At 44.1% G+C, this 19,742-nt stretch overlaps 1 protein-coding gene across 1 annotated transcript in view; it reads left to right on the top strand.

Annotated features, from left to right (window-relative positions):
- GRIN3A (glutamate ionotropic receptor NMDA type subunit 3A) overlaps window positions 1-19,742 on the top strand; it is a 1,167,194-nt gene that overhangs the window by 752,840 nt on the left and 394,612 nt on the right. The window contains exon 5 of the mRNA XM_069630814.1: window positions 9,934-10,049. Coding sequence (XP_069486915.1) covers window positions 9,934-10,049 — 116 coding nt within the window. The remainder of the gene's footprint in view (window positions 1-9,933; window positions 10,050-19,742) is intronic.

Raw genomic sequence — 19,742 nt, 5'->3', positions numbered from 1 at the left:
CCCACTTGACATGACATAACATATCATTAAAGGTTATTCAAGTGCCATCTGTACCAAGATTGACACTTACAAAAGGAAAAGATTCAAAATATAAAATAAATAAAATGAAGGAAACAGTGAAGAAAAACTTTAATGTCAAAGGGCCCAGTCTGGGACCAATCCACTATGTAATTCTGATCTGATTGCCTGGCCTGGGAAAACTGACATCTCTGCTTGACACTTCCTTGAGAACAGGAAGGCTAATGGCTGTTAATGATTCGCGCATAATGAAAACAAAGAAAGCCCCATATATTTGTCTCCTAGCTGACCCAAGGACAAAGGAAGGTTTGGACACCCACCTTTGTAACGGAGGGGCCGGATGTGGAGGAGGTTTCTCAGTGAAGTTCAAAGGACTGGCCATTTGCTCACTTTGAAAGTAAAAACAAAAACCTGGACTGGATTTTGAATGGAAATTACTTGTTTTTGCTTTAGAACTTTATGACATTTAACAGGACAACCACAATAAGTAGACAAGTGAAAAATACAAACTTAAAAATCTTAACTCTTGCTAGACAGTTGAAGGTGTGGTAGGAGTTTGTACTACATAAGGAACCAAAGATATACTAAAAAACAGATTGTGGCAAAACTATACATGTTGCAATCTTAAAATTGTATGTACATGATCCCCTGATCAGCACCCAGAGATGTATCAAATTAGAAATGATTAATCCAAAGTGTTATGGGTAAAATTGATAAAAATCCATAGAATGACTAATACAGCTATCACAAAGATGGGAAGGGGATGTAAATGTAGATAATCGAGTATAAAGTATATGTGTACAATTTTATGAGGGTACATAATGGTAGAAATGTACATTTTTGCAAAAGTATGTTTTGGGTAAAAATTCAGGTGGGAGTTCCTAAATCCTGTCATAAAATGACAGCTCTGTTTAGACTGCCAACCAGGATAAAGAACACGCCACTAGCCACTCACATACATGGGGGGGGTGCTTTAAAGTTCTTCCCACACCATAAACTGGGTTTTGGCATTTGTAATGTATAAATATAGAAGTTTCACTACACAAATGAGAGACTGCATCCAGAACACACTGATTCCAGAACCCTTCCAGATGTCCGCGCAGCACCTTATTCCAGAACTCTTCAACTTGTAGCTGTCTCCAGAATTCTTGAAAGATCCAGATTTCTTTGCAGAATCCAGACTCTAGCATTGCAAAATTATTGCTAGGCTGACCCAATTGCAAACATCCCAAACTTGAAGGGATTTAATTCTGATTCAGCTTGGCTTGCCCGCTGAAAACTTGCATCCTGCTATCTACCGTGTCCAGCAACCAGAAGGGCCCCTTCCAAATCTAGTATGAGGTGCAGTCCAGATTGACCAGAACCGCCTTGTAAATCCCAGGAAGAAGTAGAGTATCCACAATAGGATGGGTTATGCTGATTACGTGACTGTAAGATCCATCCGTGGCATTCTCTTTTTCATAGTCATAATATAGTGTAATCAAACCCATCTGTCATTTTCAAAAGGGCATTTCTGTTTTCAATTGCACGCCTATTTTGCATACAAAAAAAACATCTCTCACTAAAACCTCTATAACTCCTTCAGTTTTAAAGATAGAAACGAAATTTCAACTCTCACTAATACCTAACATCCCTACTATCCCCACAACTAAAAGCAACAGGGAATTTGACCCGTTTTTCTTCAATATCGCATAGTAAAAGTTTGCTGCAAATTTGCAAAATTCACAAGTTTTCATGCGTCATTATCCCATTTCAAAGTGCCTCTTCCATCCCATATCGATCTAAAGTGTGTTCTGTTGTTTATATAATAGCTCAAGTGTGTTAGGACCTGTTTAGTGTTGCTTTCCTTAGGATTTTCCTCCGTTTAAGCATTTTTGACCTTTTGCAGTATTTCACAAAGCCATTTTTTTAACCTGTCATTTTCAAAGTGTCATTTGCCAAAATAAGGTTTTCTCTCTTGTTTGGGAGGGAGGATTGCCTATAACTCTAGACATTGGACTTCATTCCGAGATTGGAGGTAGTCATGGTGCAATTTGCACTATGACTGCCTCCAATAACGGGTCCGGCACCGGTCACGTTCATTGGGGACTTACCGGTGTAGTCCGACCTTTGCGGGACCGGTAAGTTCCCATTGAAAAAGCCATTCCCCGTTCCCATTTGAGCCCCCATAGCGCTCAATGGGAATGGGGAAGGCGCTAATAACGGTACCGCAAATTGCAGTACCGTTATTGGCTCTGATTTCCCTTAACGGGCCCCGTCCATAACGCGTGGTCAGACCAGGCGTTAAAGGAGGGACCTGCTAAGGGAACTCGTGGTAGGGCCGTAAGGGATAACTGGCACCGGTCTCCTTACCGGTGCCTGGTATCCCTTACCGCCCCACTCGGAATGAGGCCCATTGTGTTTCATTCCTGAAAACTTGCTGATTACTCACATTGGTGTAGGACTGCTTAATTGTATTTAATCAAAACTTTGCAGGGGGAACATTAACCTAAACACTATCTGTGTGCACAACAAACTTTTCTTTTTCCTGTGTTTTCTATTTTGCCTCCTTATACGTGAATTCAATTGCTTTGCTTATCTTTCTGAATTGTATTGTCACCCTTTGGGTGATTGCTGGCCCACATATATCTATATTAAACCTATGTGTGATTGAAAATTAAATAAATAAATACATCTTTACCTTTACAAACTAGCCTGATTCCTGGTTCATTGTGACCTGGGGGGTATTTTGAGAAAGGTGTGATATGAGTGGTATATCATTCAGAATATTGAACTTATAGACACAAATAAAATAAGGGTTTCATTTGTGCACTGCATGCTAGGCGAGACTTGGGTGTGTGCCTGATTGAAATCCCTTACAATACGCCATTGTCTGGTAGTACCCTTCATTGTCTCTTCACTATACCTGTCGAACACAACATCCATCTCTTGATACCTATAACCTGCTCTTAGCACTGTTCTAACATATATATAAGCCAGATTTCCAAAGGCTAGTGCATTGTCAGGCTTTCCCAGAGCTACCACAAGTACTTGTCCATCAAAGATAAGACAGGATGAAGTTTTGTGAAGTTTAATAGATTCACAACAGTTTATTCCTTCTGTTATCACATCTGCCAGAACTTGCTTGTTCCCAGTGTGCAGTGTACCATTCATTCAATAAGTGAAAAAGGAACTGGAAGAAGTTCATGTTTTAGAAAAGTTGGCAATTCAACCGGCCGACCAGCTTCATAGGCAGTCATTAGTCATCAGAGGACATTTCTGTCTGCCTGCAGAATAGTTGTACTGCCCTTGTCCTTAGTGTCATATAGAGAAGTAAACGGTGCATTATTTTTCTTGAGGATTGCACAGAATTAAACATCTGATTTGTTATACTGATCTGATATAATCAATCTCTTTTGGGCATAGTCATCTATTTCCTCTTTTCCAAGTTATTTTGCATGAAGTAAACATTGCACCCCTGAAAGGTCGATACCAAGGCACGCTCATCATCATTGTCATGCTTTGTTCGTGAAGTGATAGCTCCATTGTGACTTTGTGTACTCCCAAGACAAAGATTGTACACTGCATGTGTGCAAGCTGCTATATGAGATCTCAGATTGTATGACAATGTCCACCTGCAGAGTGCTGATGTTGTCATGGTGATACCGATGACTCCACCACCTTTCTTTCCTTTGCCATTTATTCACTCCATGGCTTGGTCAGCATCAACCTATTTAAAAGTTTGATTTTATCCCTTGAAAACCAAATTGCCCTTTCGAAACTCTGATGACACGACATTTGGCCCCCATCTAGCAAAGGTAAGGTGGTCATACCACTTAAGGTATGGCAATATCTGACTGAAAGAGTAAAGATCGAGGTCCCATATACCATTGCACTGGGGTCGAGTGAACTGCAACAGTATTGAGATATTTCTCCTGTGCAAAGGGTGCAGTGAGCTATAACATGGTTGCAGACCCTCCTGAGTGGAAGACATTCCATAGAACAGGGTATTTGACCCATGTTCAATCTCAGTAGAGGGTCTCCACACTCCTTTGTAATATTGTAAAACTTGGGGTTTCACCCTGAGTAACCCAGGGTAATCCAGACGTGGACCGCTGGCTCACTCTGTGTTTGAGAGGTTCAGCTTCACTTCACTGAGGAGGTCCAACAAGGCTGAAAAACGTGTCTGGGGTTGCTGGTTGTGCTCTTCTTCAGAGAAGAATTGCCTAGCATGTCGGTGCTGGACTGCCCTTGTGGGTGGGACAAAGACTGATTTGCTAATGGAAATGTCTCCTCTGAGAAGGCTGTAGTGAGCTAAAATGTGGTTGCAGACCCTCTTGAGTGGAAGAAATTCCATAGAACAGGGTATTTGACCGATCTTTATTCTCAGTAGAGGGGCTCCCACACTCCTTTGTAATATTGTAAAACATGAAGTTTTACCCTAAATAAACCAGGGTAATCCAGACCTGGACCCCTTGCTCACTGTGTGTTAGAGAGGCTCATTTACTGAGGAGGCCGAAACACGTGTCTGGGGTTGCTGATTGTGCTCTTGTTTAGAGAAGAATTGCCTAACATTTTTCTGTTGCACTGCCCTTGTGGGTGAGACAAAGACAGACATGCAAATGTTGCCTCCATGAAGGGTGCAGTGAGCTAAACGCCTGGTTGTAGACCCTCCTGAGTGGAAGAAATTCCATAGAACAGGGTATTTGACCCATGTTTGTTCTCAGTAGAGAGGCTCTCGCACTCCTTTGTAGTATTGAGACCATCTCCATGTACTTCCAACAGAAGCTGAAGTTCACATCCTCATATTCACTTCAAACAAAATCCATCAGAACCTTACAACACGGTTCCTGCATAAGAAGCTCTGGAATCCATTATCATCAGCGATTAATGTAGAAATCTCTCCTTAGTCATCTTTATAAGCTTCAGCAACATACAAAAGAAAGGTTGGCACTACAATTCTCCAAAGGGCTTGACAGGTGAGTTGGTGGGGCCTCAAACCATTTTTGTATGACTTTCCTGCAAGAAAACGTTACACTGTACCTTGCCTCAACAGTCTGCTTTCCAACCACAGCTCAGCTAATCCAGATCCATCCATATGATGTCCTATAGTATTTATAAAGGTAATTTAGATATGAAAGACAACAAGGAGTGGAATTAACTGTTCCTGGTATTCTAGACAGACCACTTTAGCTCCATTAGTCTGCAGTATAATGCTTTGTCCACTGTGATGACTGTATGCTCCTTTCCAAAATATAAAGCTATTGACATGCATCTCTTCACAACTGTATTTAAAGTGTCCAATTCATGAGCTGGAGTTAGGATTATGGGCAGGTATCTTGTTGCTGCTCTGGGTCTACTGACAAGATTGATTGATTGATTGATTGATTGAATACTGTCCAGGCGGGTATTGTCTCAGAATCTTGATGACTCGTAAAGAAAGCTGGGTCTGTAGCTTCTGCTTGTTGAGAGGGCTCATTATCCTCTTCAGACCAGACACTATATCAATAGGGGCATTGAATACTGGCTCACACGTGTTTGGAGTGATATTGGCAGAATGCAGCTCCTAAAGGACATTGGGGACAATGAGAGTGCTGGCTGAAGCATATGCAGAGCTGCAGCTGTTATTTTGCCCCATTGTCAAGCAGCCATTTGGTTACATGGAAACTATTTTTCCCTTCAAACTTCTCATCCAAGATATCAATATTGTCAGACATGCAGTGGATACATTTGTTTGTTGGAATTTTGCAAGAGTGGTTTGAACTAATAATTTTAGAGTGCTCTCAGTCAATGTGGTATCTAATTGCAAGAAAGACTCATAGCTCAGGCAGTGTCCAGACTTGTTGAAAAGCATCACCAAATCTGTAGCTTGGTGGAGTGTACTGGCAAGACCAACATGTTTAGAAATAGAATTTCTGCTCCCAATGGAACAGTAAAGAAGATCCTGCACTACACTCAGAACTTTACTTTGGACATGTTCCTCCGTATTTTGCGTGCTGTCATAGTCTAGGTACTCTTGACTGACAAAACATAAATCTCAATAACATGTGAAATGCATGCTATTCCTTGATCTTCATTTATAGAATAACCTTGGTGGTCTGGGGTTACTATCATATCCCCCACTAATTTCCACTGCTACATGTATCAATGATTGAAACACCTTGTCTTGAGGACCATATTTAGGCTATGTCTGCATTTCCACAAGGTCCTAGGTGTTGTCTTTTATTTGCAGGACTGCAGTTGGCTATTTTGTGGGAATCTCCATCATTTTCCTCTTTAATGGACACCAGTCAAGAGGTTGAAAGAAGATGGAAAGATTACCTAGCTGTGACTGCAACTTTTCCTTGAATGTTGTGCTTGTACTTTAGTAGGACTGTTGCATCATGTTAGATGATTCCTCAGCCAGCTCCTTATACCTTTCCCAGACATCCAAGCAAAGAAGTATGTGACCTTTGTCAGATGCTTAATGTAGCTCCTTACATAGCCATATCATAGCAACGTCTGTATTGGATGATTATTGCGTTGTTTTTTACGTCGATCTGGTGAATGTTCTTAGACAGTTGAGGTGATATTTGGTTTCAGCTGCCATGAGGTCAATCACTTCAGCCAAATGAATGCCGTCTTTTTAGTCAAGATGAGAGGCCAGAAGAATACGATCACTCCTTTTTTTGTCATTACTAAGCTGAAGTGTCTCTTCCTTTCGATGATTTGGCAGAAAATGCATGCTTCCCAGTTGACAGGTTGCACCCCTTTTCTCACTAAAGGCCTGTCACCAACTGCATAATGAATGCCACTGCAACCTGCTTCCTCCTTCGAAAATTGTGCCTGAGTTATCTGTAAGTGTGCAATTTTACTTGTGAAATTTAGTACAACTTGTGCCACACAAGTGTTACGAGTGCATCAGAATCTAACACATTTTTCAAGACGATCAATTAAAATCTATATTCTTCGAGCCCCTTAGCTTCCTTTTGTTACATGCAGTAGCCTTTACCATACTAAGTCCATGATTGCTTACTGTACTAATGGAAACTTTGGCTTTATGGTCTTGGAAGAAAATGCACAAACTATAATCGACAGGCGAACCCTTCTTCAAGGAAACCACTGGATCCATCATCACCTGTTGAGAAGAAACGCTAATTGAAAAAGTTGAATACAACTGTTGAGAAGAAACATAAAAGAGCCACAATTGCAATATAGCAATCTATTTCAAAAAGTGTAATCCAGTGAAACTGCAGTCTGCACTATAATGCAGATGAGATAGATTACATTAATATTATCGTATACAAAATTACCAAAATAATGTCAATTTGGTGGCAATTTTGATTATGCTAATTAAATGGTCAAACACTTGCCACAACAGCAGGGATTGGACCCCATAAAGAATTATTTATTTTTTTACTCCAATCCCATTCAGGGTTTTCCTATAAACGAGGGGCTCACCCATCCCTTCTTTCATTTACTTTTGGACCATTCAGAACTCAATGAAGAATTAATTGGGACATGTTTTTGGGGGAGTTGATCTTCCCAAAGCCCTCACCCATTGAAGCAAAGAAGGAGCGCTCCAAGGTACAGGCAAGCTCTGCTCCTTATCAACTTCCAGGACACATTGGGGGTGGTTCTTGCTGAGGACGAAGGCTTACCACTCTGCCTGCAAACCTCACTAAGCTGGTAGATGAGATATTGAATGGACTCACCTTGTCCTAGAGTTCCCAGCTGTGGGCCCCACAGCATACTGAGAGCAAGAACAACCAGTATCCCTGTTTTCATTTCATCAAACTAATTGAACTGCATTCCAGCCATGTTGGATGGACTCAGAACTAAGGGGACCTGCTAGCGATGCTTTTGGCATTCTCTCAAACTACGAAACACCTCTGTTTTGCATCTCTTGAACCTGGCTTACTGCCACATTGCACCATGCATAGACCGTCACCTGTTCAGCTTGAACATAAAGCATGAAGCTGCAAACAACTTCAACCACCATTATCTAAAAAATTGGACTCCAACAACTGTAGCATTGCGTCATTTGTAAAACCGAACAAGTGCTTACCAAATGCCTCGAACCGACTCAACCTTCGAACCGACCCTGATGAACCACCCAATCTGCATCAGTCGAATGCTGCACTTGATCAGCATCAAATACCCTCTTTGAACTAACTCAACACCGGTTAGACGCTTGAACCCGTACAACTTACTGCACCCGACCGAAACTTGGTTCAACCTATAGGTTCAGCACTTCAAAGCCTAGTTCCACAGCCAACATTGGAATCAAGTAGATTTAAATCCACACTTTGGGGCCCAACAGACTGGTTAGTCCTTTTTGGACCTTTTTGCAGCAGGACATATTATTTCTGAACACATTCTTGCAGTTCCTGCATTTTTCCTCCAAGACAAAGTATCCAGAGTGCTTAACATGCACTATTGATGTTTGGGTGCTATTGACTCACATTCACACTGCTTCTGAGAGTATTGCCTTCACTCGGCCCACAACCCATAAAAGGCTAAGGTAGATCTCACAGCTATGCCTATTTCACCTTTGTGATTGGGATCACTGTTGGTTTCCAGAAGTGTGGGGGCTGAGTAAAAGGTTTAGCTATTACTTTCCCTTACACTCCTAAAAGGCAGAAGTAATGTTGTCACACTGGTGGACAGCGGTGCCATTTGATACAGACTGTGCTTACAGATCCCTTTTCCAAAAAGAAGTGTGCAGTTACCGCTAGAAGCACTGACAGGCCTTTCATGAACTGCTACAATGATTAACAGCATGAACATAGTGCAGTTGCTGCAGACAGCCACACTGCACAGGTTGGGCAAGGAGAACAGACTCTCTCACAGCAAAAAGGTCAGTAGAGCTGAAATGCTGGTAAATGTCCAAGCTTTTCTGAGGGAGAACTTCAAAACATCCACTGGGGAGTGACGTTTTTTAGCTTGTGTCACACAAGACCACCTAAGCACCACAACCTCAATGATGTAGTCTGACTACCTGCGGTGTGGAATCAAAATTTTGAGGAGTTTACTCATCAGCCCTGGCAATATTGTTGTCGGTGGGATGCAGGTAATACATTTGACCCAACTCAAGGCTGATCTAATTCGGTTTCATGTGAGAATACCATTGAAAATTGTGAGATGGAGTAACAGTAAAGTTTTGGGAACATGAGTGACACAAAGCTTGTGGATCTTATGCAACAACTTAAGTCCAGAAAAAGCAGCAGGCTCATACACCCAAATGAGAGGCAATTTATAATGGTAAATACATGGAGGCAAATGACAGAGGTTCTAGGAAGGTCCTCAAAAACTCAAATGGAGATCCCATATGACTACTACCACAGCAACCAGAGTGTGGGCATCTCTAACACTGGGACCGTTGCACCCTCAGCAAGCAGAGGTTGTTTTCTGTGTGGGGTTTTGACAAAAAGAGGCAGTGAATGGGCCTGTAAGTAGACACCCAGGCAAGCCACTGGGGCAGGGAAGGGTTGATGGTTCCATAACTCAGAGTGGGAACAGAAATGAATCCTTTGAGGGGGCCCAATTTACCGACAGCACTCAAATATTTCTGGAACATGTCTCCAGAAATGGGGATTTGTAAAATACAATTTGTTTCTAACTGTGGCGAGCAAATGCTGAAAAGTATCTATTTTGGATAATGTAATTTCTGTGTTTAAGTGCATCAACGGTTTTGTGTGGTTTACCAAAAATAACATCAGTGTCATAAGCCATAGCCATTCTAAGCAATCAAACTTTTGTCTTCACCAACATGTAATTCAAGCAAAACATGTTGTTTTGCTGTTTGTTGTACAATCTGTGTTCACTGTCCGTTGACCATGTTCGACAATGCATTGTATGTTCAGTAGATTGGTCTGTGAGCTTTATCTTTTACCTCACTGACTCATTCTGAAATAAGTGACTTTTTCCTTCCATTGTACTTTCTTTTAAATGCAGGAATGATCCCCAAACGCTGGATGCCTTCATCATGGATAAAGCACTCTTGGACTATGAAGTGTCGATAGATGCTGAGTGCAAACTACTGACAGTCGGAAAGCCATTTGCTATTGAAGGTATTAATGAATGTTTGACTAGTATCCTCCTCTTGTGCAATGTTCTTCTTGGCAGTCTTGCAGGCCTTGGCTCTACATTGAAAAGACATTTTGTCTTATTTTATTTTCATTATACACTTGAATTGTTTAGATTCTAATGAGACTTCTTTTTATACTGGAGTGAGCATTAAAAGGTTTGTAACTGATGGATTGTGACACATTTTTACAAAGATTGGAACATGTCCAAGGAGCTTTCAGGTCATTTTATTGGTTCAAACTTCTGAACAATTGTTTAATTCATTTAGAGTAGTACTTCACAAGCCATTTGTTTGCTTGAAGATTTACAAGATATAAATAATCCTGACAGGGCCCTGATTCAGAATCCTTCTCTCACTGTGTCTCACTAACCCAGCCTTTAATATACTTTTCTTTTAACTTTTGCAGCCCATTTACATTTCTCAAGAGTTTAATGTTTTTCATGATGATCTGCTCCATACTAAAGAAGTCTATGTATGTGACTAGGTACTTGAATTAAGCAATAGGCCCCGAGCAAGAAAAAAAAAAGTAAAACAAATGGCCTACAGTGAAGGGAAAATAAAGTCTGTTTTCCCTTTCCATGTCGGCCATGAAAAAGAGTAAACAAACAAAATGCTGCCTTGGAAAAGAGAGAAGGGACTACGTGTAGTCCCTTCTTCCTTTCCATGATGGCCTGTCGCAGATCGGGAGCAGACGCACTGGGCACAAAAGTGTTCCCAGCGCTCCTGCTCCCGAAATGGAATTCAACAAAGGTAAGTGCGGATGGGGGAAGGGAATTTTGGTGGATAGGCGGAGGAAGGAGGGGAGAGGGAAAGTGGGACACCACTTTACCCATTCCCCGGCAGGGTAAGATGGTGGCCTCCAGCCGTGAGGCTGCTCAGAGCATGTGGATTACCGCTGCTAATGCCCACGTTCTGAGGGTCCTCATTGGCTGAGAGGCTGCCCCACCCCTCCCCCAACGGGTACTAATAAAAGATATTGTGAACCATTGTAAATCTGTCACATCACCTAAACGTGGTTTGCAATACTTTTGTGTGCAGTGGCAATGCTTGAAAATAAAGCACACTGAGATTTGCTGACTTTTTATGAGGCCTTTATTTAGATTCACAATATAAAGGCTTTGGTTGGTTAAAGACCTACATGGTCTTGGGCAATAGTCTAACCCTAATAACCCTAATGGAGTTAAACTAGTATCAAGGATGGGATAACTTAAACCCATTAACATAAAAGACTTAAATGTAATTTTATGGTCTCTCCAGTGCGCCTTGTTAAAACAATCAAAATTCCATGGTGATGGCCAACAGAAAGTTTAAAACCATAAGCAACAACAAAGGAGTTCTCCAGATTGGCCAACAAAAGTATTCATAAACCTACCCTTGTAAAGTCCATTGATATTCTGGAAATCAAACAAACATCTGATACTTTCATATATCAATCTCCATTGAGCTTACTCAACATTGTGTTCTTTTTCAAAACCTGTTGTCTTCCCCATAACTGTTCATTTTATTACCTTCTTTCATATAGCCCTCTCCTAGGCATCAGATGTTATAGGTTTCTCCGGGATCTCTCACTCGCCATGTAATCTTTTCCGCTCTCAACCTCTGTCATGACCCTCGCCCCTGCCCCTCACTGGCAAGTCAGCCTTCCAGTTAGGGCCAGGTCAAAGGCCTTAAAACCTCATCCAAGACTCTCTTGAAGTTAGTCCTGGCACCTTTGGTACCAGGCTCATAACCATCATGAAGACCAACATTAGAATGGGACTATTTACTTGGGACTAATTAACTTGGGGGTGGTTCAGCCAACATGGAGGCACACACATAGCTCAGTTACAAGGAACTGAGCTATGCGGTCTAGTCTTTTGGGTCTGGCAGGCCTGGTCTACTTTACCTGGACTACTTTGGGTATGGCAGGCCTGGGACTATTTTACCTGGACTACTTTACCTGAGAATATTTAAACCGCACCCCAACAGCAGAACATGCTTTGCGTTATTCTGCTGTGGGCAGCGTAACACTCACCGTGTCCAGTTCTTTGATGCCAGTTTACCTGAAACCAAGGTCCTGCAGAGAGAGAAAGAACACTACGAAACTTACCTGCAACAGTATCCTGTCTTCAATCCATCGCCGACTTCAGTTCCACTCACCTGAAGGTACGAACTCCATCATCCGGCACCGCATGCATCCTGGAATACCATAACCTGGAAAGAGGAGAAAGATAGACAGCATTAGTAAGTGTTTACTCATGTTTCCTCCCGAATGAAGAAAGCCACACAATTCTTACCTAGGTAGTCATCTCCTGGTCAGTATCATTGCTGGAACATTACGGCGCTCGGCGAGAAACATCGCAACCTGCAAGGAGAGCAAAGACACAGGTTAGCAATATAAAAGACGAAACAGCGCCGCACATCGTGCATTACTCACCGGACAGCATCGCGCACAGCGCACTTTCACCTACCGGCCCATGCTCATCTTCAAACTGCATGACAACACCAAAATACCTTTCCATACCTAAAAGGAAAGAAGCAAGACATTATTATTCGAACTAAAAGGAACATAAGAACTGCATATAAAGATTGTAAAGTAGCAAACCTACGGAGTCGCAGCAGGCCTGGATTCCCACAGGGTCACTTGCACCAGTGAAGTAACTTGGTCGCTGCTCGCCCCCACATCTACGCATCCCTGCCACGAGGAGCAGGACGGAGAATCCACCTTTTACAATATTAAGGTGAGGAGGGGCCCAAGGGGGAGGAAGGAGTTGAGGCCAAGGGAGGTGGGAAAACATAAAGACAATCTGGTATTGAAACCAAATCTCCTATATTGCAGACCCATTTTTAACCAGAGGCCTTAGCAAGAGACCGGGAGAGGGTTTGAGAGTGCAAATCATCCACCCAGGGCTGGGTGGCGTCTCCGTGGATACCAGGTGAGCGTAACACCTCTGGATGGGATTTCCTTCCGTTGGTCTTGGAAAGCTGAACACTTCCATGACGTTAGGTTCTAAGCTTAGGTCAGCTCTCGAAGGTCTCCTAAAAATCTCTTTCTCAGCACCAATCTGTTAAATTATTTAATGAACCTAACTCTCTCAATGGTCCCTCTAAAACCTCACATTATTTTACTAATCTCTGGGATCTTTCAATGATTTTCAGTTCTAACTGAGTTTTCTTTCTCTATGAGCTTGTGTTTTTTCTTACCACAACAATGTTCCTAGGTCTCACTATGACCTATATTTCATTCAGACTTCTCTCTGGTCTCTCTTTAAACTCAAACTTATGTTTGGTCTCTCTTTGACCTTTGAGCCCCTTAAATTTCAGATATCTCTCAGATAGAATTTTGGTTCTTCCTGACTTCTCATGCATCTCTCATGACCTCTGGTTCTCTGAGGCTTCTCCTAGGTACCCCCACTGCCTTTGGTTCTCTCAGTGAACACTCATAACAATAGTGGGTATTTATTCCACCCAATTCAGGGTCCTTTTTAGACAGGTGGTATACTCACCATCTTGTGGTTCCTCTTCACGTTGGATTTTTCAAGGCAGCACCAAAACATAAGGCTTTCCTCCTAATATCTGATTTCATGTATCAGACCTGTAACTAGCTCTTGAGGTAGGTCTTCTGGCAAATCTTTGTCAGAGTAGCTTCTACACAACTGACATCAAGGCCCTCATTACGAGTTTGCCGGTAGCCATGGAGCTATTAGCTCCATGGCTGCCACCAAACCGGACTTATTTACCCGGTTCCTGCAATGAGGAATAACTGGGTCCATTGGAGGACCCAGTAATTCCTCCTTGCAGGAACCATTCCCCATTCCCATTTGAGCCCCCATAGGGCTCAATGGGAAGGGGGATGGAGGTAACAACGGGCAGATTACAACTGGCCCGTTGTTACCTCCTTCTTCCCCTCGCGGGACCCGGAAAGCAGGCCTGGTTTTACCAGGCATCCGATCCAGGTCCCACGATGGAAAGCTTGTAATCAGCCCTGACGGAATGAAGGGGGCCAGTCCTGTACCGGCCCCCTTCATTCCGTCAGTGCAAGACTCGTAATGAGGCCCCAAGTGTGCTACCTCCTTCCAAAGTGCATCCACTCCTGTGTATACAGAGAGTGGGTGAAGTCACGTCTGCTTTGCCCCTCACTGGCGTTTTCCATTCCTTTTTATATTTCTGAGGGCCAGTGACTGGTTCCTAAACCAGGCCAGTAATGGACATTCCTTTGAGCAGCTTGGCTTAGATTTCCTGATAGTTTTTTTTTCTCCCTTGATGTTCATCTGAAATCTGGTCACATTATTACTATTCTTTTGGAATTGATCAGGTCTTAATTGGGATACAAATTGTGTACTGTTTGACTCAGAGTCTTTTTAATGTGGGCCGGACAATTGGCATAGTTTTGGCACTGTGCATGTGATCTTCATCATTCTGGATTCAAACACGATTTGCCATTAAACTCAACCTCAAAATATTTGTTTCACCCTCAAAATGTTCATAGTCTTCCAGATTTTGTGGTGGACATGTTAATTTCTGTGTTTGTCGTGACCACCACAAACCCCTGTGGTTTGCCTTTCTTTTCGTATTACACTGTGTTAAAGGGACACATTGGAATTATCTGCCAAGTAAATGATCCCTGCATTCAGAGATTATAATAGTTGTACTTTGTATATGTTACATTTACAATTTCTCTTTTTCATATTATCACAATCTGAATATTCCTGACTGTTAGGAAAGATTTCGTAATTGTAGGTAATTTTCCTTCCATGTGGCAACCCCTAAACTTTTTGCTGTTGTTTTTCACCTTGTTCTTGACTTTGCCAGAGAAGTGCAGCCTTCTGCTGCACTCCTCTGGGCTTTCGCTCCTTTTCTTACGGGGAAACTGACATGCCCTTAAGACAGTCAGTACCGGGGAACGCTGTTTCCCGTAGTTTCTTTTATCATGTTGCGGCTTTAGTGCAACATGACACAAGAGGGCACTGTAAGCTAAGTTACAGCTCTCTTGGGTCTCTAGCCTTCTACAGGCCCTAGATACTCTTTTAGGATTCTATTTGATCGGTGCAAGTCATTCAGGGACTGGAATGGTGGCAGCGATCGTTTTGTGTATTTTGAGCTCCTTTTGGCGTTCTGAGCGCGTTTTTCGCGCTGAACCCAAAATGGTGGCCTGGCTCCCAAAATGGCCAGACCACGAGGCTCCTTTGTCCTGTCCACTGACTGTCTTGCTCCCTTCACCTTCCCCAGGTCGAGCCGACCCGGGGCCTTCCTTATTTGGGCATGTACTTTCCCGCGAAACACAGATGCTTTCGCGGGCTTCTACATGTCTTTTGTGTGCCTCCAGGGTGTGGGCTGGGATGTCTGGTCCCAATACACATCCTGGGTGCCAGAGAGTCTAGGGTGGTGTGAATGCCTGGGACCACCGTGGTCCGTGATTGGTCCACGAATGGTGTGTGTGTTGATTAGCGGATCTCCCATTGGGTCCCCTCCGTTTTGGCGCGAAGGGAACCGTGGATAAGAGGGGGCTGGAAACGCCACTACCATGTCGATCTCCTGAGTTCTCACGAACAAAGGAATACAGGAGCCAAGTATCCTGCAACCAAGAGGCTGGACCGAGGAATCGCTGGTGACCCGCTGAAGGACTCCTCCTTTGCACTGCTGTCGTCCTGTGAAACCCTTTCCTCCTTTGATCGAACAAGAAGGCCTGTACTGGTGCTTCAACCTTTGGAATAGCAGGAACAGCTATTCTCGGTGACTTCATCATCTCCTGCCAGTAAGCCTTCAGAAGCGTCTCTGGGCCATCCAGTTGACTGACCAGCTTACACGGGAGTCCTGCTCTGTAACCGCCGCCAGGTTGTGTTGTATTTCGAGTCCTTGTCACTCTCACACGCTTAGTACACTTGGCGTTCCCAAGTTTGAAGTGAGTAGTGTACATTTGGCTCAGATACACACGGCCGCTCCGTTGCCCTGCTGTGGTGACAAAACTGTGCAGGTTTCTTCGATTGGGACGTCTTTTTTCTCTACACGACGACGAGGCATTCCCGGCTCTTCTGAACCTGCCAGCTGCTGAAACTAACGTGGAGAAGCCTGGGTCTGCTTGCAGTATAGCTAGGATCTGGTCGCCCTCCTGCAGTAGCCCATTGCTTTTCCCCGCTGTGTAAAAACAGCACCCTTTTGTCCGTACTCGCGCTCTGCTTCTGCTCACTGTGGAGGCTGCGCTTGAGTCACGGAACCTGTTCTTCTTCTGTTGTGCACTAACCCGAACTGCCTGACTTCCTCCGAAGAGCTTCTCCTTTTGCCCGTTGGCACCAGCGTGTGCAGGTACTTTGAGCACAAGGCTCCACTCTTCGCAGGGCTCGGACTTCCATCTAGTTAGGTGCCCCTGAAGGCGAACTGAGTCTAAAGCATTATCGCACTGCCTGTTTTCTTTCCCTTTCAGGTGGACTACACATTTCGTGCATATAACGCTTGCAACTGTCGTATTTGTATATATATTGTGTTGATATGGTATGTGTTGGCTTAATATTGTGATATTGTGATTTTCTCGCTACGGTCTTTATTTTAAAGGCCTTAAAATAAATGTGTATATATTTTTGATATAACAACTGTTTGGAGTAGTTTGTAAGCGCTCTTGCTTTGTGTGCTCATTGCGGGCTTTCAGTCACCCTCACCCCTCTTGAGACCTAGTCTTGACCGCCGCGATCGCTACCTTGATTGGTCTGGCTCGTCCAGAGGTTACCCTGTTCCAAGTAATTAGGTTGGCCTTCTGAACTTCTGCGCCACCAGGACAGAGTTCAGAAATCCGTCTTAACAAATTGGTGTACAGCGGTGGGATACGACTGAAGGTATCCAGTGTTGCGCACGAACTAAGGCATTTCAGGTTATTCCAACCAGGACACGTAGTGAATTGTTGTAGTATAACTTTAAAAAGGCCATAGTCCTATCTAACAGTATGGAAACAAATACCTTGTTAACTTTAAATGCTTCCAAATCAGAAACACTGAAAAAGATGTGTGCGGAGAGAGGTGTTTCCTCTCAAGGCACGAAATTGGAAATGATCCAAAGAATCGTGGCGTGGCAAGAAGCGCAGCTTGACGCTATAACTTCTGAGGACAGTGCGGAAGGTGGTGGGGCTGCTCTCACTGGTAGAACCGACGGTTCTGCCGCTGCACTGATCCATCGCGACCACGAGGACAGGGAGGACGAGATGTCTAATGTTTCCTCTGCCAGTGCTGATGGGGAGGCTATGCTTGAATTCAAGAAGCAAGAGCTGCGGTTTAGGCAGCAGGAGCTTGAATTCAGCATAGCCAAACTAAAAATCGAACAGGCAGAAAAACAAAAAGACAGGGATCACCAGTTGGAACTGGCCAAGCTTCAGTTTGCAAATGGGTCCAAGGGTCCTGGACATGGGTCTGGGGCCTCCTCTCATCCACGGTTTCCGAAAGATCTGCTCAGTGTGTATGAGGAAAGGAATGACATTATGGACTGGCTGAATGCGTTTGAGTATGCATGCGAAGTTCAACAAGTTGACAATGCTGATAAGATTGCCTGGTTACTCAGCAGACTGCCCCATTCTGGCTGTAGTGCCATTATGGAAATGTCGAAGGCTGAGCGAGCTAATTTCGCAATGTTAAAGCAAACTCTCATTTTAAAGTTTGGGAAGACTCCGGCCCAATATTTGAAACGTTTCAGAGAGTATAAGAAAAAGGAAGGTGGTACTTGGGTATCTTATGTCACTGAATTCTTGAAAAACTTAACTGGCTGGGTCCAAGGTTATAAGGTTTCTACCTTCGAAGGCATGATAAATCTTGTCATGCTGGAACACATTTTTGCTTCTTCTTCCCCGTAGCTTAAGCAGCATTTGGCCGATTCGAAGGAGATAGATCCTAAGAAGCTGGCCATTGCAGCAGACTTATGGGTGTCACATCGAGTGTCCCATAAGGACAAAACTCATCCTGGTAAGCAGGAGGAAGGGAAAAAGTCCAAAGATATGGAGGGTGGAGAATCTGCTAAATCTTCTTCCCATAAGGGCCACAAAAAGAAAAATAAGGGTAGGACACAAGAGAACTCACAGGGTAGTGGAGGTCAGCCTCCGAAACAAAACTCTGGTTACAATAAGCCTCCCTATGTAAACAGACCCAATGGATCGTGTTTTGCTTGTGGAGCAACTGACCATGTGAAGGGGGATCCCCGTTGTAAGGTTAGACCTTTGGGGGTCCACTCCGCTAATCTGGCCTTCTCCTCCTACGAGGAAGAAGAGATTACAGGAGCATCCTTCTCCTCAGACTCATTTCCCAGCGGGATAGAGGCTGAGGTAGTTTTAGTGTCCCTGGGTTCCTGGGAGCCTAAAGTCGCAGAGGCTTATGCTAGGATTCCGGATAATACCAAGCACTACTTTAAAGACAGTGTGCTGATCAATGGAGTGGATACTCCAGCTCTTAGGGATAGTGGGTGCAGTCGCACTGTAGTGGATTCTACCTTGGTAGACTCAGAGGAAGTTGCCAGAGCTACTCTGATGCCCACTAAGTTGGCTGACGGCCCCCTCCGTATGTTTCCAGTAATACCTGTAAATCTTACTTTAAATGGTACAGCAGTCAGGATTCCAGTGAGCATTCAGAGAAACGTCCCGGGAAAGGTCTTGTTAGGTAATGATCTCAGAGCTTTAGCGCTCGTAGGAGACACTGCCGAAAGACCCTACACACGGTCTCAAGCACGGGCAGCATTGGCCAAGACCAATACGCCGCCCCAGCCGAATGGGAAACCCGAGGCGAAAGGAGTCGACAAGTCAAGACGAGGGAAAAAGAATATTCCCCCGAGCTCGCCTACCACTGCGGTGGAGGAAGTTGGTCAATCGCCCGGGCCTGACGAGGAGGTGGCGATGCCTGAAGTATTTGACCCCAACGATCATCCTGAACTAAAAGACTTGTTAGTTGAAGGAGGTCCTGATAGGGACGAATTCAGTAAAGGCCAACGTGAGTGCCCATCTCTGGAAGGCCTAAGGAGACAGGCCTGCACCCACCTTGAGGGTGAACCTCCTGGGACGCATAGGATTTATTGGGAAGGTGGACTCCTGTATAGTGAGCCCACAGAGTCTACAGAAGGAGACCATAGGAGGTTAGTGGTTCCCCTTGCTGTTAGGCCCTTCCTCCTGCAGTTGGTGCATGAAGTTCCCCTTGCTGGTCACCTTGGTATGAAGAGGACCAAGCAAAGGTTATCCATGCACTTCTACTGGCCCAAGATGGGGGTGCAAGTAGAAAGTCACTGCAGGAGTTGTGCCTCCTGCCAGTTGTCTGGTAAGGTTGGCACGACAATCCAAGCTCCGTTGGTACCGCTCCCAGTTGTGGGGGTACCATTTGAAAGGGTAGGGATCGACATTGTTGGTCCCCTTGACCCGCAAACATCCTCAGGCAATAGGTTTATCCTGGTGCTGGTCGACCATGCAACCAGATATCCTGAGGCCATCCCATTGAAAACTGTAACTGCCAAGTCAGTTGCAAAAGCTTTACTTGGCATATTTACTAGGGTTGGCTTCCCTAAAGAAGTTGTGTCAGATCGTGGCAGCAACTTTATGTCGAAGTATATGCAGGCTATGTGGAAAGAATGTGGGGTCACCTACAAGTTCTCTTCTGCATACCACCCCCAGACCAATGGTCTGGTGGAACGTTTCAACAGAACGTTAAAGAGCATGATTGGGGCTCTGGAGGAGCCTCAGAGA

The sequence above is a fragment of the Ambystoma mexicanum genome, chromosome 6q, assembly GCF_040938575.1.
Source record: "Ambystoma mexicanum isolate Mex_15411 chromosome 6q, UKY_AmexF1_1, whole genome shotgun sequence".
NCBI classification, from domain to species: Eukaryota; Metazoa; Chordata; class Amphibia; order Caudata; family Ambystomatidae; genus Ambystoma; species Ambystoma mexicanum.
This window is presented reverse-complemented; position numbering and strand designations above follow the sequence as displayed.